This window comes from Ammospiza nelsoni, chromosome 18, assembly GCF_027579445.1.
Source record: "Ammospiza nelsoni isolate bAmmNel1 chromosome 18, bAmmNel1.pri, whole genome shotgun sequence".
NCBI classification, from domain to species: domain Eukaryota; kingdom Metazoa; phylum Chordata; class Aves; order Passeriformes; family Passerellidae; genus Ammospiza; species Ammospiza nelsoni.
This window is the reverse complement of record NC_080650.1, coordinates 11,884,055-11,902,247: the sequence shown is the minus strand read 5'-3', so window position 1 is coordinate 11,902,247 and position 18,193 is coordinate 11,884,055. Positions and strand designations below refer to the sequence as shown.

General features: G+C 45.5%; 1 protein-coding gene across 1 annotated transcript; it reads left to right on the top strand.

Annotated features, from left to right (window-relative positions):
* Window positions 1-5,630: 5,630 nt before the first annotated feature.
* Window positions 5,631-17,880, top strand: LOC132081603 (solute carrier family 2, facilitated glucose transporter member 11-like). Its single transcript, XM_059485433.1, has 12 exons — window positions 5,631-6,049; window positions 8,091-8,189; window positions 8,714-8,874; window positions 10,596-10,720; window positions 11,413-11,542; window positions 11,654-11,802; window positions 12,912-13,099; window positions 13,967-14,077; window positions 14,547-14,648; window positions 14,773-14,848; window positions 15,716-15,843; window positions 16,451-17,880. The coding sequence occupies exons 1-12, from the start codon at window positions 6,029-6,031 to the stop codon at window positions 16,649-16,651; spliced, it is 1,491 nt and encodes a 496-aa protein (XP_059341416.1). The 5' UTR covers window positions 5,631-6,028; the 3' UTR covers window positions 16,652-17,880.
* The last annotated feature ends 313 nt before the right edge of the window (window positions 17,881-18,193 follow it).

Genomic DNA, 18,193 nt, shown 5'->3' with positions numbered 1-18,193 from the left:
CTGGTGACGCTCAGGCATCTCCTCCAGCTGGGCTGTGGGGTGCTCAGGGACAGCATTCACTCCCTGGCCACATAACCCCGAGCCCTTGCTTGGGTAGTGCCCCATCCCCTGCTCACAGTCCCAAATCTTTCCTTCATGTGAATAGAGACACCCCCACACCCACTGTGAGAGACTCTCCCTACCAGGGTAAGAGACCATGGTGTGTTGTCGCAGACATCTTTTCTGAAACATCCTTTCCTTAAGATTTTTTCCGCCTGAGAAGCTGGGAGGCCTCAGGAACAAAATGTAAACAATGATTATCTGCTGCTGTGGAATGCAACAGGTAGATCTGTGATTAGTCTTGTGTTCTTGTTTGTAATTAATGGCCGATCACAGCACAGCTGGCTTGGAGAGAGAGTCCGAGACGCAAACCTTTGTTATCATTCTTTTCCTTTCTATTCTTAGCCAGCCTTCTAATGAAACCCTTTCTTCTATTCTTTTAGTATAGTTTTAATGTAATATATATCATAAAATAATAAATCAAGCCTTCTGAAACATGGAGTCAGATCCTCATCTCTTCCCTCAACCTGAGACCCCTGTGAACACTGTCAGTGTCTCAGACCTGTTGTGTTCAAGGTCTCACCCATGATGCCCGCAGGACGTGAGACCCCTGGTAGTCTTGGTGTAGAGATCTCTACATGCCTGATGCCCTGGCACCAGGAACAAGTGGGGCACACCAGCCAGGACCTTTCTGGGAGGTAATTCCAGCCCCCAAACTCAGTCCTTGGTGGCAGGGACAAGAGGGGCCAAGAGCTCCATGAACCCGCTGTGCATAGATAAGCTGTATAATCAAAACTATTGAGGCACTTGAAATGTTTACTTTTCCATGTGTAATAGCCATATATCATTTTTTCCTCCTTCATTAAAGGATTTCTTGTTCCAAATCAGCTAACTCTGGAGTGTGATGGCTAAAGTCAGGAGAAAGTGAATCACAGAGAATTGGATGGATTTTTAAGTTTGTTTGTTTGTTTGTTAGAAAGAAACTAAAGATAGCACTTATAGTTCAGCCCTCCAAGGACATGTGGTTTGCACAGGGTTTGCTGTAAATCACAGTTAATATTATTTTTATTTCCTATGGTTTTTAGTTCAAAAATACAGCTTTGTGTCTGGCATGAGAAAGATCTCGTTTAAATCCCCTTGAGCAGAGCCTCATCACATATCCAAATAAAGCACCTCTTCCAAAACAGCTTCTGATCATGAGTTGAAGACCTCAAACAAGAAAATGTCTGTCTCTTTTCACAGTTATTTTTCTCCAGTGTTTAATAATTCTTGTTAAATTCTTCTGCCTTGTGATCTGTCCCCTACACCACAGGTCACCTCCCACAGCTGTCAGTAGGGAATATCCTTCGGGGGCCTTTATTTTGTAATATCATTGCATAAGCACTGTGGCCAAATCAACAAATCAAAAAAATAATGCTTGTGTCTTATAAAAAGAGGTCTGTGCTCAGCTCACAATAGCAGCACAACTGAGTGTGCTGTCAGCTGCTGGAGACCCGTGCAAGGAGTCAGAAAAGGTATTTGTGCTTGGGTTTTCACCAGAGGCAGGACTGTGTCCCAGTCTCAATGAGGCAGGGCACAGCTCTGATGAAAAGCTCTGTCTGAAGGGACAGTTAAATAAGAGAGCAGGATGAGTCTGGCACTGTGACACTGCTGCACACATTTTCCTCTCTTCTGATGGGAACATTCAGCAGCATTTGAGGGCCTTTTGGTAGAGTCTGAATGCTCTTCTCTGACTCACAGGAACAGAGGTTTTGTTCAGGCAAGGACTTTGTTCCTTCTGGCCTTGAGGTTGCTCAATTTCAACTGCCTGCCTGTATCAGTGTCTGATACAGAGATGGAAGGAAAATAAATAGTTCAGGCACAGCATGACCTACAGCTCACAATGGACTGGAGAAAAAAGGTATTTCCATTATTTCTAGTATTTTGTGTTTTCTCAGTTTTCCCAGAGAAGACCTAGTGCTTATCAGGTGGAGGAACAGGCAGACTGCTGATCCAACACACAGAACATACAGCTGTTCTGACATCTGAAAATCCCAGCTAGCAAAGAAAGCAGCACGTTCCCTTGGCTGCCTCAGCCCTCGTGTCCTCAAAGGACTCAGCTCCCATGGATCCCCACTGCTCTGGAAAGGGTCCCAGTGACTCTGTGTGGTAGCAGAAGCTCTGGCAGCACTGAGTCCCTGCCCTGAGAAACGTCTGTGATGAAGCTCATTTCCTGAAGTTCTTATACAGTGCCTTGAACTTACATAAATTGTGGGGGTTTTATAAAAAACATTAGTGAACTGCTGGAACTGAGAATAGTGGTGTCACAGCAGGGCACTCATTTCCTAAGAAAAATCCATTTCAACAACTAAATAAACACAAACATTGCTTACACCATGAAATCAGCAAACTTTTTGCATGTTTCTTGAGAAAGCTGCTTGTTTGCAGATCTTATTACTTGTCTTTGTATTCTGAGTGAGTTCTGCAAGAGTCAGGACAAGCAAACAGAGGCATTTTGTATCTTACAGTGATGGTCCTTACAGGAAAGTGAGAAGGGATTGCAGAAATAGCCAGGCTAGAGCTTGGGAAAGTCAGCCACCAGCCAGGGAGCCACTCCAGATCTCTTCTGCAATTTACAGGGTAGCATTTGTAGGGAGAATTCATCCTGTAGATCCAAGCCTCACAGATGGAAATGAGGCCCCTTTTCTCCCCTTGAAGTTGGTCCAGATGATTCTGGTGTAAAAACACACGAAAACATTGGAACCCCTCAGTTCGTGACAGATCAAAGAGCACGTGTTGATGGCCCTTCCTAATGGCAGGATTAGCACTTACTGCTGCAGCCAGATAACTGCAGGCAGACCCTGCCATCACATCCTCCACACAGCTCCTCTCCCATGCACATGGCATCATATTTCACCCTGGTTATGACAGGTTTGAGTTCAGTGAGAGAGGATTTGAAGGAAGAGGGTGGTGGGTCCCCCAGTACTGCTGGAAAGCTGCCGCGTTTATGTGAAGGCTTCCAGGAGTTTGAGTAACTGCAGAGCAGTGGCTGTACCCTGGTGACAGACCCTGACCCCAGAGATTCCTCATCTACAACTGTGACTCTGAAGCTCTGACAACAAGGATGGAACATTGGGAAAGCTGGGGGTTTTAAAGTGCAGCAAAAAGCCAGTTAGAAACACAAGCAGTGTGAACATCCCTCAGCACCAAAGCACGAGTCATACAGATGCTGTGCAGATGAGAAAAATCTATTCCTTCACTCCTCATCGAGGCAGCTGTTGCTAGAAAAGATAGAGGACAACTTCCTGGAGCTGCACATGGGTCTTATCACAGCAACATCCAGTTTATGCCCCCTGGAACAGGGAGGGACAGCCTGTGCCACCATCCCCAGCACCCACAGCCCACCCACAGCACTTCCCTCACCTCTGGCAGCTGGCACAAGCTCAGAGCAGATATCAGGAGGGAATGAGAGCTTTCCTTTCTGAATGAATTATTGTTCTTGATATAGGCTGCCTAAACTCTCCATCAGTGCCTGCTGAGTGGTGCAGTCATGTTTGTTTCCCAGTTTTTGTTTGGGAAGCTGCTGGAAGCATCCATCCAACCCCTGCTACATACCACAGGCAGCACAGTGCTGGCATGCCGCATTCAGAGCCTAACACAGCAAATTTTGTACTTCTCCTGCCACTTAGTGGCTGCAGCTGATGCAGCACCACATCCCTGGCTACAAATTCATCAGAGACTACTCTGTGATGTGGAACAGGCTCATATTTCTTTTCAGGTGCAGTAAAACCTGAATAGGGACAAAGAGGAATTTAAAAACATTTCAATGATTTCAAACTCTCTGAAACCTGTCAGGGCCCTCACAAATCTCACTTTGCAGGATGAAATGATGTTAGAAGGATGATTGCTCCTGAAGACCAGATATTTTGTGAAGCAGCAGCTTTAATGTTACTGCTGGCAGTGCAATGTGCCTCCATCTCCATCTCTAGGATTCAGAAGGATTCACCATTTCCCACTATTGAATGCAGAGCACCCCCAAGGTCTGGGAATGATTGGTATCTGATTCTATTGATTCAGAAGGCTGAACAATTGCTTTATTAAACTATACTATATTACATTATACTATACAATATTAAAGAGATACTATACTACAAGGAACACTAAAGAAAACCTGTGACTGTCTCGGCTCAGCCATGACACAGCTTTGAGTGATTGGCCAAGGAAACAAAACAATCCTCAGCAGAATCCAACTGACAAATCAGATAAGCAATCTTCCTAACACATTCTACACGTGCAAAAACAACAGGAGAAGCAAGTAGAGATAAGAATTGTTTTCTCTTCTTCTCTCTGTGCTTCTCCAGGAAAAATCCTGTGAGACAGAATAATGTTGAGAGAATGTGAATGCCACATCCCACTGCCAGGGAGGGCCTTTCTGTTCCATAGAAAGAAGCAAGGCTCTCACTGCTGTCTGCTGTAGCTGACAGGAGCTCCAGGCGTGGCTGTCTGCTCTGTGCCAGGCTGTGGGGAGGCAGCAGGAGCATGAGCAGGAGCACAGCCTTCTGTGCCTTCATGCACAGCTTTTCCAGCAGCACCTGCATTGCCTCTCTGCCACCAGGACACAGAATGAGCACAGGAGAAGGAGCAGGAGCACGGCCTTCTGTGCCTCTGTGCACAGCTTTTCCAGCAGCACCTGCACTGCCTATCTGCCACCAGGACACAGCCAGGAGCACCAGGAAAGGCCTTGGATAACCAGGTTTGGGCTTCATTCATTCATTCCTGTCACTGATGGCACCAAGGGAAATGAATTAAATCCCAATATTACCGTGTGGGATGTGCCTGGGCTCGTCTGGCCCTTGCTGCTGGGCCAAAGGTGGCAGCTGTGGTGTTTCACCCCACAGACACTTTGGGCTGGCTGGGCGTGTGGTGTTTCACCCCACAGACACTTTGGGCTGGCTGGGCGTGTGGTGTTTCACCCCACAGACACTTTGGGCTGGCTGGGCGTGTGGTGTTTCACCTCAGAGACACCTTTGGCTGGCTGGGTGTGTGGTGTTTGACCCCACAGACACTTTTGGCTGGCTGGGCGTGTGGTGTTTCACCTCAGAGACACCTTTGGCTGGCTGGATGCTGCAGCTAGGCACTGGAACAAGTCCAGGCTTGGTAGGTAAACTCAGTTTACCTCTGGTGGAAAGGCTGTAGGCGAGGTGAAGAGGAAAAGGAGACAGATTCTGTGGAGGGTTTAATCCAGACTTTTATACCAGGGTCACAGAGGGCTGAATCTTGGTAACAGCTCTGCGTGTCCTCAATGTCCTTTTAAACCCAAGGGCAGGGGGAGGGAAGGGATAGGTGAGCACCAACCAGGTGTGAGGGGGGGAGTCTCAGGGGACAATGACATCTGGACAGACCAATGACCTCAGTGCTGAGGGGCTTCTTTTGAACTTGGCCAATCAGACGATTCTTGCTGGCCTGCTGAGATTGATGGGCAGCTCTCAGCAGGGGCAGGGGGAGGGAGAAGGCATTGCCACACCTAGGGGGCTGGGATAGGTGAAAGAGGATATTGCAACACACTGTAACAGGAAATAGTCTGGTTTGTCTCTCTAGATTGTGTTCCAGGACAAATACAATCAGGAAAAAAAAATTGTAGTTCATTTCTGCTTTGATCACACTCAGTCAGAGAAGTGACAGTGGTAGCTGTGCCAGATGCTCTGAAAGGAATTGAGGTTGTAAACCACACTGGCCTTCAAGAGGGTTTAGACAGGTCTGGATCTTGGAGAATCCTTTCCCTGGACTGGCATGGACTTTCAACAAAACGGATTGAACTGTCGTGCTAATGAACGTGCAGCTCAGTTTTGGGAATGTAAATCAGCTGGCAAAGCACCTGACAAATCAAGTGTCTTATCCTAACGTAATGGCTGACTAAATACACATTCCTGTGTAAGAGATTTATATAATCCTTCAGAGCACCCTGAGAGTACCAGAGCCTTGGCAGACAGAGGAAAACCTACGAAAGAGGATGGACAAGCTGCAGAGATTGGTAAAGCATCTATTTTACTATTCTCATTGACAGATTTTTTTTTTTAATTTGGATTTTTATAAAGCTGTGTAATACTGTCAGGTTTGCATAGAATGAATTTTCCTGTTCATGCAGTCCTTGGGATAAAGCTGCAGAGTAATGGCTCTCCTGGCAGCTGCACACCACCACGGGGGCTGGGAAAGCACTGCAGCACAAGGCTTGGGAATGTCCCTCTGTAAATGCAGCTCAGCTCTGAGCACAGACATGGCCCCTGAAGGGAGAAACAAACCCTTCTGCTTCAGCTCATGGGCGCTAAAGAGCTCTGTGACACACGGCTTGGTAGGGGATGTGTTTTATAATGAAAGCAGGGAAATGAGCAGGAGTGGTGTATTCCTAGACATTGAAATGAAAAAGAAATGTGCTGTTGTAAGGAGAGGAAACTCACCTGGAGAACGAGGATAATGAGGTGCCCAGTCCTTAGCTCGGTTCTGAGGAACAGGACAGGGAGGTGGTGTAGCCATGGAAAGTGCAAGTGAAATGTATATGCTGCTAGCTGGGGCAGGAGAGCTCAGTCTGCTCCTGCTGCAGGCTTGAAATAGTCTGGTTTTATTTCTGTCCTGGAGGACACCCTGTCTCGGGCTGGTATGGAAGGTATTTAAAGGAAAACACTTTGAGGAAAGGGAAAAAATCCAAGATTATTTGAATTTGTGGTTTTAGAGATATTGTGAGACTAGAGCAAAATCTCCTTTTCTCTGCCGGACAGCTCTGTAAGGAGAAAATGAGCAGGTAAAGCAGAAAGAGGTTCTCAGCTTTGGGTTATTTAAGTTCTCAGGGTGACTGGGGTCATATTCATGTAGCAAAACACAGCCTGGCCTGAGGTGCCCTGCACTGGCTGGCAAACAGCCGAGCCTGAGCATGGGCTCTTTATGTGGCACCAGAGCTTTCCCAGTGGGAGGGGTTTTTAAGCAGGGGCTGGCAAAGGCCATCCTGGCCTCGGGCCACCCAGAACATTGGGCAGGAGGTGTCAGGCTAAAACCAGGGGCCCCCAAAATGCTCAGAGTGGTCTTGGGATGTGGAACGGGACTCCCTCAGGGCACTGTCGCAGACATCTTTTGTGAAAATCCTTTTCTTGGGATTTTTCCTGCTGAGAAGCTGCAGCAACAAAGTGTAAGCAATGGTTATCTGCTGCTGTGGAAGGCATCAGGTGTGTCTGTGATTGGGCCATCTTGGATGTTTACAATTAATGGCCAACCACAGACCAGATAGCTTGGACTCTCTGTCTGAGCCACAGACTTTTGTTATAGATTCCATTCTATTCTTAACCAGCCTTCTGAAAAGAAATCTTTCCTTCTGTTTCTTTTTAGTATAGTTATAATGTAATATATATATCATAAAATAATAAATCAAGCCTTCTGAAATATGGAGTCAAATCCTCATCTCTCCCCTCATCCTGAAAGCCCCTGTGACCACTGGCACAGGGCACATCTTGCCTGTCACAGGATTTCACCTGCACATGGGGAAACCAAAGGCACAGGCACAAAATAGTGGAAAGAAGCTGTGTGGTTCTGCTGTCAGCCTGCCAGTGAGCTGTCAGCTGCAGAGCTGGGCCAGCCAGGACAGCTTGTTCTGCACCCTTCAAAAGCCAAGAGCCCTGACTTTTATAGCAGCGCTGATCCTGTGATGCCCCACGAGGCAGCCCCTGCCCTGCCCTGCTTCCCAAGGCTCAGCAGTGCTGTCTGTCCCTGGGCAATGTGAGCAGGAGTGTCCCCAAGGAGATCTGAACCCACTGGCTGCCACACATTTCATCTGTCTCATAATGCTGAATGCACAGTCACAGACTGCTAAACATTGCTCTGTACAAGTGCAGCATCACAGGAAAGACACTCTAATCTAAAATGTGTGTTATTATCATGAAGGGATGGAAATAACAGCACACCAAGGAATGCCAAATGCACTGGCTATCCATGGCCATGGGAAAATCGCCCAGCTCAAAGCCTCAATGTCTTTTGAGTCAGTTTATTCTGTACAAGGAAGCCACCCACTGTCTGCCCCTTTTCTTCAGCTCCAGAACAAGATCCTGATCCTGACAATTTGTGCTGCTGGGATTGGAGGCACCTTCCAGTATGGGTACAACATCTCCATCATCAATGCCCCAGCCTCAGTAAGTACTGCAGCTCTGAGTGCCTGCCCTGACAGACCCTGGGGGCAGTGGGTGCCCCTGGAAATCTGCAGGTTGCTGCTGCTGCTGAGGGACAGAAAGCAAGGGTGTGTGGTTCTCTCTGTGTAATTCACATCCAGAGCACAGGACTTGGTTGTCAAAAGCCGCCCTTGAGCAGGACCTAGTGTCACAAGTTTATTCAAAAGCTTTGTTTCAACTGCTTTAGCAAAATCTAATTCTAGAATTTTTCAGCCTGCATCCTTTGAAGTTGGTTTTTGCCTTTAGACTGAGAGTGAGACCCATGAAATGAATTTTTAAATTATCCAAAATAACCGCATAGAGATATAAACCAACTGCAACTTTTCAACAGCAACAGTTTTACACCCTAAATTCTTTACTAAAAAAACATCTAAGATCTGGAGGAGATTAGAAGCATAAACACAGGATAAATAGATATAATAATAAAGGAGCATTTCCCTGTGCCCCTCCCCTCTCTGGTGGCTCTGCAGCTCTGTCCTCTCTCTCAGTACATCCAGGTGTTCATGAACACGACCTGGCTGGAGCGCATGGGGGTTCCCCTGGAGAGCAACACGGTGCTGCTGCTCTGGTCCTTCACTGTCTCTGCCTACCCTCTGGGAGGCCTCACTGGGGCTGTGGCTGCTGGCCCCATGGCCATCATGCTGGGCAGGTAAGAGGTGCTGCAGTTTAATTTAAGCTTTGCAGCTTCCCTTAGTCCAAGAGGAGTTAGGATCCCTACAGCAAAACACCCACTGTGGTTAAAAATAATATCTCAAATATCTGAATATCTCAAAAGTCATCAGGGACTGTTTTTTTCCCCACATTGCCTTCTCATCGTTCCAGCCCAGTTGAGGGGCTACAAGGATTTCAGCTCAGCTCCTTCTCACAGTACCCACTCACATAATCTCTATCATATTTGTGCCCAGTTCTCTGCCATGCTTTTAAATGAGAAATCATAATGGATGATATAATAATGATGTTATATCATAATGGATGACATAATAATGATATGATATCATAATGGATGATACCATAATGATTATCACAAGGATAATGGATCAGACTAATGATTTGTCTTCAAAATAAACTGTGGGGATGACACTAGAAAAGCAGAGGGTGCTTACAAAGAGCAGTGGGTGCATCCCAGCTCCTCGTGTCCCACAGGTTGTGTAGCCACAGTTTGGTTTGAAATATTTCAGGAAGTATTCATTAAATCTCCGCAGTGGGACTTTTTTACTCTGTGCTTGAGTCTCTGTAAAGTATCTGTCTTACCTCGTACATCTTTCATACACAGCTCTATCCCCAGCTGTCTTCAGAAAAAAAACTAAAAATAACCAAAACCAAACCAACCAGCGTTAGCTATATAAACTACATAAACTAATAGGAAATTAGATTTTGCCTCCCTGCCTCTTGACCCTAGGATTTTCCTTTATCTGCTATCACTTTGGTTTACTTCTCTTATATGATGAAGGAGAGCCCATTATGGTTTGAGGTCCCATGACTTACTAATTTCATGGTTATGAAGACCTGGAAGGATATGGCTTCCTTAATCCATTCCATTTTTGAGATTTCACCCTGTACTACTTTGGAATAAAATCTTATTCCATCATAAATAAGAGAAACAAAGACTGACTGGTGAAGCAGTGAGCAGGGACTAGAGAGAATTTCTGGCAATAATAACAGTAAGGGTCAATAGAGTTCTCTTTTTTCCCCCTGGTTTTCAGCAGAAATTTCTCCTGGGACACATGAAAACTTTCTGTCAAAGTTTCACAACAATTACACTATTACATGAAAAATGCCTGTTTCAACAAATTAGCAATTGCAGACCAAACTGCTTATGGCTTGCTGAGGGAATATTGCTCTCCATTCAAATGGAAACTGTGTGTGAGCACAAGAGCTCTGAGGGAGAACCTGGTGGTGGCCTCAGAGAGCCTGAAGGGACACCCTGAGGTGGCACAGGGACACCTCCTGCAGGGCTGGGTTCACCAGGAGGTTCTGTGGGGGGCTCCAGCCCCTCTGCAGCTGCCCCAGGAAGGGATGTCACTGTAGGACACAAAATTACACAATGCACACACTGCTGTTTCAAGGTGGAAAAGGAAGTTTGTTATCTGACTCTAACATTTCTAGATTTCCAAAAGTGACAGTGGATTGGAGGGTGACAGTGCCACCTCTCCAATGACACCGGACAAACCAACAGTCTATCAAATTTCTCCTCTTCCATAAAAGAATGCAAAACAATAACTTATTTACATAAAGTGCATGAGAAAATTTGTTACAAGAATGTAAACATCAGAAGGTTTAGAAAATCTTCAAAAATAAGGGTGACAAAGTGGTTTATGCCAGAGCTGGTCCTGCCACACATGTGCTCACAACTGTGTTTTCTCTTGGAAGGAAGATGTCCCTGCTGCTGAACAATGGCTTTGTGATCATAGCTGCAGCCTTGTCTGGGTGCAGCAGGATGGCCAAGTCCTTTGAAATGATCATGCTCAGCAGATTTCTTACTGGTGTGAATGCAGGTATGGCAACAGGAGAAATAGAGAAGGATGAAGGTGGTAACAATCAGAAGATATTTAAGTAGGAATGATCCAGGATGTTAAAGCAATTAATCCTTTAGGCTGACCAGACACATGTAAGTGAATTAAGAAGTCGTATATACAGATTTTATACTTTGCTTCTAAGGGCTTTGTCTGAAAGCGTACCCAGGCAAGGAGGTTTTGTGTACTACACGTAAACATCTCTGTGCGTAGGGAAAATTTGAGCTGAAAATGGATCCCTATCTGCTTGTAAGAATGTCAGTCACTCACCAGCATGAGCAACACCACAAAAGCTTTTGTAGAAAAATCTGGAAATTTTCAGTATAAGGGAATGATCAATATAAGGGACTTAAAATATGATATTCCCCTCAAAAGGGGGAGGTCAGGGGAAACATTGCATATAACCTTGGATTTGGTGCTGAAAAGACCACAGGGCTGAGGCCCTGACAGGTTTCAGTTTCATTGTCCACTGCTCCTGATGAATATTGAAATGTTTAGTTACACAAGGACAGGGGTGAAATTGAAGGTTTGGGTGAATAAGAAGCTCAGGTAGATTATTTATCACAAGGCCTGCAACAGAAGAGTGCAGCTGGCAGCCTCCAGAGGGGCTGCCTGCATTTATTCTTGTCTCCTCTGCCCACAAGCTGAGGTCAGCATTTGTCTGCCTTGCCCAGGTGTGAGCATGAACATTCAGCCCATGTACCTGGCAGAGAGTGCCCCAAAGAAGCTCAGAGGAGCTGTGGCCTTGACCTCTGCATCATTTACAGCCCTGGGGCTGGTGCTGGGGCAGGTTGTTGGGCTCAGGTAAGGTAAAGCAAGCAGCCCAATCTTTCCTTCCTTTCCTTCCTTACCTCCCTCCCTATTTGCCAGGTTGTAAAGATTCTGTGTACATAGTATTTGTTTCTTTTTCTCCAGGGAGCTCCTGGGAGGGGAGGAGAGCTGGCCATTCCTTTTAGCAAGCAATGTGGTTCCTGCCCTGATCCAGCTCACAGCTCTGCCTTGGTTCCCTGAAAGTCCCAGATATCTCCTGATTGACCGTGGAGACAAAGAATCCTGCATCTCTGGTGAGTTTAGGGTGACTATTAGCTCATGTGAGACTTGGGCCCCAACATTTTTGGAATGGTGTCACAAATTTTACATGTAGGAAGATTCATATCAAGTAGTAAATATGATCACTTCCTCCTTTCAAACTAAAGAACATTCTATAATCTTAAAATGATTTGATCTACTGAGGGAATTGAAAGGCATCTTCCTACAACAGGCTTATTTGCTACAGTGATAGGGTCAAAAGGTAAGACTTGTGTTCACAATGGCAAATGTTTTGTAACTATGTAGTGAAATAAATGCTGGTTGAAGAGCTCAGGATCAAATCTGAAGCCAGTTCATATTAAGGGATTTAGTTAGATTTGTGGCATACAAATCCTTATATGCAGAGTGGCTGGAGTTATTTCGTGGGAAATATGTGCTGTGTACCAAGAACATCTTAATTGCCTGCATTCCCCAGGGAGGGCACTTGAGATCTGAGTCAGAAGCATGGCTGCTAAAATGGCACTGATGGGAAATACTCACTTGTCAAACAATGGTGAGAGGGATTTGCACTCCCTTTCCCCCAAACCTTTCAAGTGGCTGCACCAGAGCCAGTGAACTCTGTGAAGGTCACAGCATGATCACAGGCTTGTCGCAGACATCTTTTATGAAAAATCCTTTCCTTAGGGTTTTTCCTCCTGAGAAGCTGGGAGGCCTCGGGAACAAAATGTAAACAATGGTTATCTGCTGCTGTGGAATGCAACAGGTGCATCTGGGATTGGTCTTGTGTGGTTGTTTGTAATTAATGGCCAATCACAGTCAGCTGGCTCGGACAGAGAGCCAAGACAGAGCCTTTGTTACCATTCCTGTTGATTCTATTCTTAGCCAGCCTTCTGATGAAATCCTTTCATCTATTCTTTTAGTATAGTTTTAATGTAATACATATATCATAAAATAATAAATCAGCCTTCTGAACCATGGAGTCGGATCCTCATCTCTTCCCTCAACCTGAGACCCCTGTGAGCACCATCACACAGGCTCTGTCCTGCAGCTTTCTGCAGCCATCACCTGCTGCTCCATCCCTCACCCTGCAGAGCAACCAAATGAAGAAAAAACCCAGGACTAAGAGTTTCCCTTGTCCTTGCAGCCCTGCAGAAGCTCAGAGGCACCAGTGACCTGAGTGCAGAGCTGGAGGAGATGCTGGCAGAGCAGGCTGCAGTGAAAGGCCAGAGAGCAAAGAACCCCTGGGAGCTGTTCCAGAACCCAGGGCAGCGCTGGCAGCTGGTGAGCATCGTGGTGCTGAGCAGTGCCATGCAGCTCTGCGGCAACGACTCGGTGAGCAGACGGGGGGGCTGGGGGCTCTTGGGCTCAACATTCTGGCAGCAGGAGAGGAATCAATGGTGTCTCTCTGCCTGTGGAGATCTTCACATGTCAGGTGTTGTAGGAGTGTCAGGGGGTAGGACGGCTGGGGTGGACGGAGAGCAGAGATCTCTAAGCCAGGTCAGGAACTTGGGGTTCATTGCAAAGGGCCTGGGTCCAGGGCCCTGCTGGGAGCTGCCAAACACAGCTGGGGCAGGGCTGAGAGAAGAGAGGGGGAGAGAGGATGAGAGGGTGAGAGAGTAAAAGGGTAAGAGAGCGAAGTTCCCGTTACAATACGATAAATCTTCTTCTGTGTTGAATATTCCAATTCTCACTAACCAACCTAGTGCAAGATACAAATCCTATAGCATTTACATACAGCCTATAAGAACCATTACATTACCATACTGTGCTACATTTTAAACCCTAAAAACTCCTCTTTGGGCCCTTCTGCCAAGCTGTAGGGTCTGCTCTGACCCTTGGAGCTGTCTGCAAGCAGAGGGTGTTGTTCCATCAAAAGGGGATCACCTTCAGCTGGCCATGCCATTGTTTTCCAGTGTTCAGTAACTGAGGTATCTCAAAGCTTGCTTTCATTTCAATCTCACTTATAGTTTCCATATTCTCAAAATCTTTTGCCAGACAATCATATTTATAAGGCTTTCCTGTTTCACCTTCCCCAACAAGGTGTTTGGTCCCCAAAATACACCTGTGCGTTATGGGAGGATTCGGAAGGATGCTGTCAAAATAGCCTGTGTGGTCACTCTGCATGGTCCTTCAGGAAAAACAATGGGATGTATTTTCAGATGTCTTCCCTTACTGCTGTCTCCTTTCTTCTCTTCACAGATGTATTTTTATGCAGCTTATGTGTTCCAAGAGGCTGGAATTCCTGAGGACAAAATCCCCTATGTTGTAATCGGCACGGGAAGCTGTGAGCTGATCACATCTGTCACTTGTGTGAGACTTGGTGCACTGTGCTGACTGCAGCCTCTGCTGCAATTCCAAACTTGGGGTTTGCATTGCTTTTCATGCCAAGGAAGCCCCTTAGGCACAGGAGCCAGGTTGTCTGTCAGCACCCCCAGCCAGATGGGTTAATGCAGAGCTATTTGGTCAGACATTGCACTGCCATCACTGTCTGAAATCTCTAACAAGTGTAACTCTCTTGCTTAGTGTTCATATGGATGGTGGCAGAGTTTAGGTACAGCTGGGACATTCTCATCTCCCCTGATCACCCTTCTTCCTGACTCCTGCCACCAGAACTTTCTTTTGAGTTTTTTTTTTTTTTTTTGCTATGAAGCAGAAAACATCCTGAAAGTTACTGTAAAGCAAACTAGGCATGGAGTATTGAAAGGTGAAGAGGAAAGAGGCAGGAAATATAAAGCCAGGTTAAATATCTTGCTTTATTTGCCTGTGTCACTGTGTGCAGAACATGATCATAGACTATGCTGGTCGGAGGCCGCTGCTGCTGGGGGGATACATCTTCATGGCAGCCTGGGCCATCGTCTTCATGGTCGCCCTGAGCCAGCAGGTAACAAACTTTCCTCACTTATTGAAGTGGAATGGAGTTGGGCTTTGCCTTTTGTATGGCTGGGGTGTTCAGTGGTGGCAAATGAGTGCCCTCACTGGTTTTCCATTGGTCTCTGTGGCTGTAGACTCAGATTAGCTGGATGCCTTATCTCAGCATGGCCTGCATTTTCGCCTATATCCTGAGCTTTGGAATCGGACCAGGTCAGTTCCCTCAGTGTTTTCAGTGAAACTTTTGGGGTTTGGAGATGTGTGCAGGCATCTTATGGAAACTCTCAGACCCTCTTTAGCTGCAGCATACTCCAAGGAACGAGTTTCTGCAGGTGCTGTCTGGCTGTGTCACAGGGTTGGTGCCCCTGGTCAGTCAGTGCTGTGCAGGGCCAGGCTGTGCCCATTTCTCTCTCTCTCTTTCATATTCCCCCTTAGTCATCCTGCCTATTAGGCTAATGCACTTGGAAGTGATTCTTGGCTTAAATAGATTACTTTTGATTTGCTGCCCAGTCCATTAGGTCTGTAAACCAAAATTTCTAACGCTTCACTTTAATCCCAGAAATTGTTGGCTATGCCATCTGGTTGTTTTCTTGCAGATACAATTTCCACATCTATCTGTGAGCCTACTAATGTGCCCTTCTGTGGCAGAATACACCAGTTTCTGGGGGTGGGCAATACACAGGATGTTGTGGATGTTTGCATGGTGAATATAGAGATGTGAGACTCTGTTTGCTCACATGAGTTTGAAGGAAGGCAGGCAAGAATAGAACCAAGCTGCCAGTGTCACATGCCACACAAGTTGGCAATAATTTCTTGTCCCAGTCCCTACAGTGCCATGGAGTTGAATTAATTATAAGCCTTTCTCACCGTTGGGTCCTGGTAAGAATAATGTGGATTACAAAATCTTTCCTGGCAGCTCATTCTAACATGAGAAAGTCTGAATAATCACCCAGTCCCTTAATATTTAACCTAAAAATTCACCTCTCACACTTCATGTTGTGTTTTCTTGTTAAGACGTGCTCTCTTGTTTTTAATGCAATGTTAACAACACGATTAACTTTCTGCCATTTCTTTTTCCAGCTGGTGTAACAGGAGTTCTGCCCACAGAGGTTTTTGATCAAATGTCCCGACCAGCTGCTTACATGATCTGTGGCTCCCTGCTCTGGTTCAACCTGTTTGTGGTGGGAACAGCCTTTCCCTTCATTGTGGTGCGTTCCCAAAGCCAAGCAGCTCTGAGTGCCCTGGGCAGGAGAGGGGCCCTGGTAGGGAGAGGAAAAGAGAATATTGCAAGCAGCAAGATAGCACTTCTTTGGAAAGTATCTTTATGAGGAGAGTGGCCAGAACTCCTTTAAACCAAACTTTCTCCGTGGTTTCTGATTTGAGGTTGGGAGCGGAATCATTTGGGAGATGGATGATCAATATTCCTTGTCTGTCCTCAGTTGAGAACAGCTGGAACAGAACATGTGATGTAATTTCCCTTTGCCAGACCCTGCCTCTATTCCTTAAGGTGATTCCTGAAGCAAGAGGGAGTAAAACTCCACAATATACATTCCTGTCTTACTTCCTACTTAGGGCTCCCATGCTATATAGTTATATATAGGGAGAAAGCCCAAAAAAGACAATTAAAAATACTGCTGTTGCTATGTCAAATTTCCCAGTCTATGCTGGGGAGCTGTTGCATCCAGGCATGTGAGGCTCTCACCAGGATTCACAGAAATACTCCCTGGGTGACTTCAGGCAGGAAGAGGGATTAGTGGCCTTTCTGTCACCATACAGAATGTCACCAACACTGTCTTGTTTTTTCCTCCTCCTCAGAAAAGTCTAGCACATTTCTGCTACATCCCATTCCTTGTGGTCTGTGTCTGCACTGCCCTCTACGTTTGGTTTTTCCTTCCTGAGACAAAGGGAAAATCCTTCCTGGAAATCTCGGAGGAGTTTGGGAAAAGGAATTTCAAAGCTAAGACCCGTGGAGGTTTCTATAAAGGCCCTGAGGAGATCAAAACCACCTCATTGTAGCAGAAGAATGGAAGATGCTATCTGGGGGAATTCTGCAGTGAATTCAGCAGTGGCTCTGTGCCCTTGCAGGGACACAAAGAGAGAAGTTAGAGACAATCTATTACTCTTAGGTTCTTAAGTTCACCTTGAAAACATACACTTGAACCTATAATCCAAGAAAAAGTTCAATAATCTGTTCTCAGCTTTTAGTAGCAACACATGCATATTTTAGAATCCATATCAGAATGACAGAATGATGCCTTACTCTCTTATCATCATACAACACCATGTAATGCTTTAGAAAACTTATTCAGAATTTCTTCAATTCAGAAGTCCTTCTTTCCTTGCCCCTGAATCTGGGCTTTCTAACACAGAAATTAATGCGATTAAATTCTGGTTTCAGACACCAGATGAAATTTTCAGTACTTTGTCTTGGTGCTCCCGTTGTTTCTGTTATTAAGTGATTTCAAATTGATCCCTACTTGTTAAGCAATAGTGAGCAGTTAATTATTTTCAGCTATAAAAACATGTGACAGATGGATTAGAAAGAAAGCTTCTAGTACTTTGCTAAGTGGCTTATTATACAACAGACTTTTGGGCATTGTTTTGCAGACTCTTTATTCTGGACTGGTTTTCTTCATGGCTTGTTTGCTGTCTTCCAGTCCTATGTTGTAAAGCACGAGTAATTCTCTAATTTGTTCTGCTCCCGTGGACACTGCTGGTGCATCTTGTAGGGTTCTGCACCTGTGCTGATGTTAAACATGGTGAGAGCATGGCTTGTTTTGGGTGTGCATCTCCAGGTCACACCCCAGTGTTCTCTGCAGCTCTCTCCATAGAGCTCATGGGCAAAGAGCCAGATGTGAGATTGAATCTTTCCAGTTAACCTGACACAGAACAGGGCAACACTCCTCACTGAACGTGGCCTTGCACAGGCACTGGCCTGACTGTTAAGCTTCTCACAGTTTCTTCTCAAAGTCATAACCAAGCCACCTCTTTTCTTATGCCTTTGTATGAAAGGCACAGCGCTGCTCATGTTTACAACGAAGAAGAATACATTTGCAAAATAAGTAGGTAAAGTTTCTTTCAGTGTATTTTTGAACTACATTTTAAAGAAAAATGCAGCATTTTTGAATAAAAAGACTGTAAACATTTCTGGAGTGTATTACTGTTGTGCTGGACACGAGTGGAGCAGCAGATCTATTTCTCAGAAGAGGAATCTGTGCAAGAACTCTTTTGTGGTGCTGTTCCCAGGGGTCCCAGGATGAGGGAAGAGATGAGAATCTTGACTCCATGTTTCAGAAGGCTGATTTATTATTTTATGATATATCTTGTATTAAAAGAAAAAATTATATATTAAAGCTATACTAAAAGAAGAGAAGAAAGGATTTCATCAGAAGCCTTAAGAGGAATGGAATGATAATAAAATCTTGTGACTGACCAGAGAGTCTGAGACAGCTGGAGTGTGATTGGCCATTAATTTAAAAAAATCACATGAGACCAATCAAAGATTCACCTGTTGCATTCCACAGCAGCAGATAATTATTGTTTACATTTCGTTTCTGA